This window comes from Nelumbo lutea, chromosome 3, assembly GCF_056320005.1.
Source record: "Nelumbo lutea isolate HS-2025 chromosome 3, American lotus-T2T, whole genome shotgun sequence".
NCBI lineage: Eukaryota > Viridiplantae > Streptophyta > Magnoliopsida > Proteales > Nelumbonaceae > Nelumbo > Nelumbo lutea.
Window position 1 is genome coordinate 96,278,329 of NC_142686.1, and position 4,668 is coordinate 96,282,996.

The following is a 4,668-nucleotide window of genomic DNA, read 5'->3' on the forward strand; positions in this document are numbered from 1 at the left end:
AGTTCCTCTCCCGATCTCTCCTTGCCACTGCAATTCTTAGTTAGAACTTTTCTTCTATGTAGAATAGGTCCAGCAGCGTCGGAATCTTCATCGCATTGTCAGTTTCAATCAGGATTCTAGCGAACTGTAACTGCTCCCAATGATGGTTCCTATCATCAAAACTTTTGAATTTGCATACTGCATTTCCTATAGCTTTGAACGTCTCTATACTCTATGTGTGCAGTGGCACTTTGTAAAAGAGAATGTGGTGAGCGTGAGGTGGGTTCCATCTCTTTACTCCATGCATCGAGAAGAGAACAACTCCCTTCTTTTCTTTTTTGGTGACTGAAGAAATTGTTCAATTGGAATACTATTCTATTGTTGAAAGCAGATGAAAAAGAGGGGATGAAATATTGGTACCCAGAAAGAGAAATTGGATTTGAAGCTCGGAAAACTTTAATTGGAACCGAGAAACAGGGAAAGAAGATACCCCAGAAAAATAAAAAAAAAAGTGGGTAAATTAGTAACAAATGCGAGCTGTTTCTGATGAGGAAATGTATCATTCTTCTTTTTTTTTTTTTTTAACTGAAACTCCCTTGCTTTTTCTTCATTCTTGTATATTTTTTGACATTGTTTGAATTATTTTTTATGCAAATAATGATGTTGAAAATGAGTGAAGTGAGGGCTAAAATTGTTATTTGTGTCAATATAAGCACTTATGGGGAAATTAGCTTACCAAACATTCTCACCCCAATAAATGCTTAAAAACATAATAAGTGATTTAAAAAATGGGTTACCAAATAGACTTAAATGATTGTTAAAATAAGTATTTCTAAAAAATACTTATGAAACGAGTACTTAATCATCAAACAAGGCATAAATCCGATCTATTGGCAAGATTTAATGAATCAACCCAGTGGGCGGACCAGTGATTCGGGATCCAACTATTTGCTTTCATGGATTGATGAACCACGAACGGGCCCGGTCAAGTCATGGTCTTATACTCTCGTAGCGAAACCCAAATAAGGGGCGGGAGAAGACTCTTTCGAGAGAGGCGCCGCGGTGAAGCTATCCCCTGTCAGATTACAGTAAGTTCTTTCTCATCACTCTCTTCCGATTCACAGATTTAAACTAATTTTCATCTCCATTTGTTCAAATTACTCCTTATGTTCGTCATTTCCCAGATGCATTTTCCATGGATGATGATGTATTAGTTATCATTTCGATTTGATTCTGCAATATCTCTTTCGTTTTTTATTTAGTTTCATTCGGAGACATTGAAAAATATCGTAATGGGTTTTAACTTTTAAGATCATTTCACGAAGCCTTCTCTTTAGCTAGAGAAATGAGTAACATATGTGGTATGGTCTGACGTGAAATTCGTTTGTTATTCAAAGAAGGGAAAGCCATGGCGGTACCGTTGTTGTCGAAGAAAATCGTGAAGAAACGTGTTAAGAAGTTCAAGAGGCCGCAGAGCGACCGCAAGATCGCTGTCAAGGTACTGAGCTTCTTCCTATTCTTTCGCTTTTCTATTTACTCAGATTTTTTGTTTGTTGCAATAAATAACTTTAGATTTGGAGTTGTGGGAAATGTTTATGCGCAAATGATGCCTTTGGTTTGTTAAGATTGATTTGTTTTTGGGTTGCATTGGATAGATAAGTTACATACTTATTATAACGGATACTGTTCATTGATGAGAGCAGCTCTTGTTTGTGCCTCTTGAAATTGTTTGAATGAAATTATTCAAGGTTTAGTCAATTCATTATTTTTTAGTTACTGTTCCGTTCAAATTAAAATGTTATTTTTTTTAATACGCCTAGTATTATGAATCCATTTCGGATCCAGTCAGTTTGGAATTGAAGGGATTTTGCTTTGATTCCACTCAGTTCTGCTTGCATCAGTAAAGCTTTTAACAGTCAAGACCTCACCATTGTTTGTTTTTTTTTTAATTATTTTTTCCGGCTAGAAAACTAAAATCAAAAGAAGCAGAGTTGTGTGAGAATTGAGAAACCCTACTTTTGTTTCATCTTCCACTTCCGAAAACCCTCCACACTCCATCATCCAATAGCAAGCGGTATCTGGTATTACAAATATGTGATCCTCATTTGTGTCTTGTGGTCCTTCAATATTTGGTTCTTTAGTTGCTTCATCACTAATCCTGGTTTGCTTGAGTTGGGTCGGGTGTTTCAACTGTTGAACTAGTTCATGACATCTCTGTTTAGATATCCTTCAAATTATGATATTACATTCTTGTTTTTACAACTTTCATCAGTGGTTCTGGTATTCTGAATTCACTGTTTCTGGTCTAAACTTAAAAGGGTTTATGGTCCAAGATATCCTGTTGCACTGCGTATTGACTTATGATTCAATGTTGGTTCGATTGTGTATCTGTGGTAGCCAAACTGGCGTAGGCCGAAGGGTATTGATTCTCGTGTCAGAAGAAAGTTTAAGGGATGCACCTTGATGCCCAATATTGGTTATGGGTCAGACAAGAAGACTCGCCATTATCTTCCAAATGGGTTCAAGAAATTTGTGGTGCACAATGTGAAGGAGCTTGAACTTTTAATGATGCACAATAGGTAAACTAAACTAATAAGTTGAATTTCCTCATCTACTTTTCGCTATTTTGTTTATACTATGAGACTCTTAAATTTTCAATCATTTTACTGTGTTGTGATGTTTTATAGGACTTACTGTGCGGAGATTGCACATGATGTGTCGACAAAGAAAAGAAAGGAGATTGTTGAGCGAGCTGCTCAGCTTGATGTTGTTGTTACAAACAAGCTTGCCAGGTTGCGCAGCCAGGAGGACGAGTGAGGATGATCTTGTTTTTCGTTTTACGGATTTTAGTTTTAACTTTTTTTCTTTTTGCTTCCAAGTTTTAATTACCTAAGGAGTAGCTGCCCCTGTTACTTGAGTTTGCACCAAGTTGAAGCACAATTTGTTATTTCAGTCTTTGATCAAGTAGATTGAGAAATCAAACACAATGGTTTATCCTCAACAACTGAATTACTTCTGACTGGTTAGATGCTTCCATTACTGTAGTTGTATTGGTGTTTAATTCTATACTGCAGACGCATGAGAAAAAAATATATATATTAAATTCTTAGGACAGTGTTTGATCTTCAATGGTTCTATAGTTCATGGTTACTGCATTCATCCGGGTTATCAATTCATGGGTTTGGGTGAGATGGTTTAAGTCATTTGCAAATCAGTTGAGCAATTCATGAATTTGGGTCAGTTGTGCATACCAGATATTTAAGTCATTTGCCAAGTTAAGCACCCTGCCTTTGCCCAAAATAAACAGTGGTTAATGCATTCCTGGTTGATCAAATGAAATGAATTTGTGTGGTTAAGTATGTCCGCTGGCTAAATATGTGAATTGTCTTGCACCAAGTATTAAAATTAGATTATTTCGGGTTTTCCTTAAGATAATCTCATTTACATGAATTCGGATTTCGTCCTCTAATTTTTTATTTATGGGGAGATCCGCAGATATTCACTGTGAAGAAGGGTTTTGTAATGACAAGTTCATTTGCATTGTTCTATGCACATCTAAAATTAAGGGCGTCAATGGGCCGGTTTTGGACTGGACCCCAAAATCAATATGGACGGATTGGATGGATCAAAAAGACGGTGGATTGGACTAATACTGGTCTGTCTGTAATAAATTTGTATTGGATTTGGTTAGATTAAACTAATATTTGCTCCATTGATATAAGATAAGAATACAGTGGACACCCGATTTGTGTTGAAATCAATCTAAATTAAAATAAATTTGAACAAATTGGATGATCTGATCATTGAATACCAAATCTAGTACAATCGAAACCCTATCTAAAATAATCGTGATTTTTTTACCAATATAACAACCATTTTATTAATATCAATTTTAAGTACAAGTTTACGTACACCCATTAGAGAGATGAAAAAGCTTCTCTCGCCATTCAATCTTCCCTTGCATGAAATAATCTTGATTAGGTAAGCATAGGCCTCGAAAAAATAATCAGTGTGTGTTCAAATCTAAATTTACAAGTTTAATATATATTGCAGTATAATTTAGGGTCTGATTGGTTTGTAGTTTAAATCAGAATTAGAATTGAAATTGGAATGGTCTATTCATATAGTCTGTTTGGTTCAGATACGAATGAGAATGAAAATTGGAATAAGTAGGAATGAGATTTCATTCCCAAGGTACGGGATAGGCAATGGCCATTCAGCCCATTCCCTCAAATGGGGAAATGTCATTCTAGTAGAAGTGGGAAGAGATTTAACCAAACAGTTGGTATTGGAATAGTCCATTCTGATTCCGATTCCAGACCCTTATTCCAACGAATCAAATGGGGCTTTAGTTTTTTTTTTTTTATCTAATTCCTATGTTTCCTTTTTTATTACATAATACATATATATTGTTTTTACTATGTATCTTATATTTTATTTTCTATCTCTACTAACAAATCTTATTTTTTTCTTTGTATTTTCTTTCACGTTTATAACCTTTTAAATGGCCAAACCTCGTATATATTATCATTCGGTTCGACTATGATACAGAAAAAATATGATATCTGAAAATTTTCTGACCAATCAATTGAAATCATAAACGTGATAACCAATCAGGCGTTATTTATCAAAATTCATGGATGGGTTTTGATTGGTCAAAACTCTTTCCATACCATCTTTTTCACATCA

General features: G+C 35.1%; 1 protein-coding gene across 2 annotated transcripts; it reads left to right on the forward strand.

Annotated features, from left to right (window-relative positions):
• Positions 1-769: 769 nt before the first annotated feature.
• Positions 770-3,093, forward strand: LOC148867017 (large ribosomal subunit protein eL32z-like). Of its 2 annotated transcripts, none has more exons than XM_088978273.1 (4): positions 770-1,067; positions 1,377-1,477; positions 2,377-2,558; positions 2,667-3,093. In XM_088978273.1, exons 2-4 carry the CDS (start codon positions 1,388-1,390, stop codon positions 2,794-2,796), a joined length of 402 nt encoding a protein of 133 aa, XP_088834399.1. In that variant the 5' UTR covers positions 770-1,067; positions 1,377-1,387; the 3' UTR covers positions 2,797-3,093. The 2 variants fall into 2 exon arrangements, with proteins under 2 accessions (XP_088834399.1, XP_088834400.1); XM_088978274.1 differs by having other exon boundaries at positions 910-1,067; positions 1,380-1,477.
• The last annotated feature ends 1,575 nt before the right edge of the window (positions 3,094-4,668 follow it).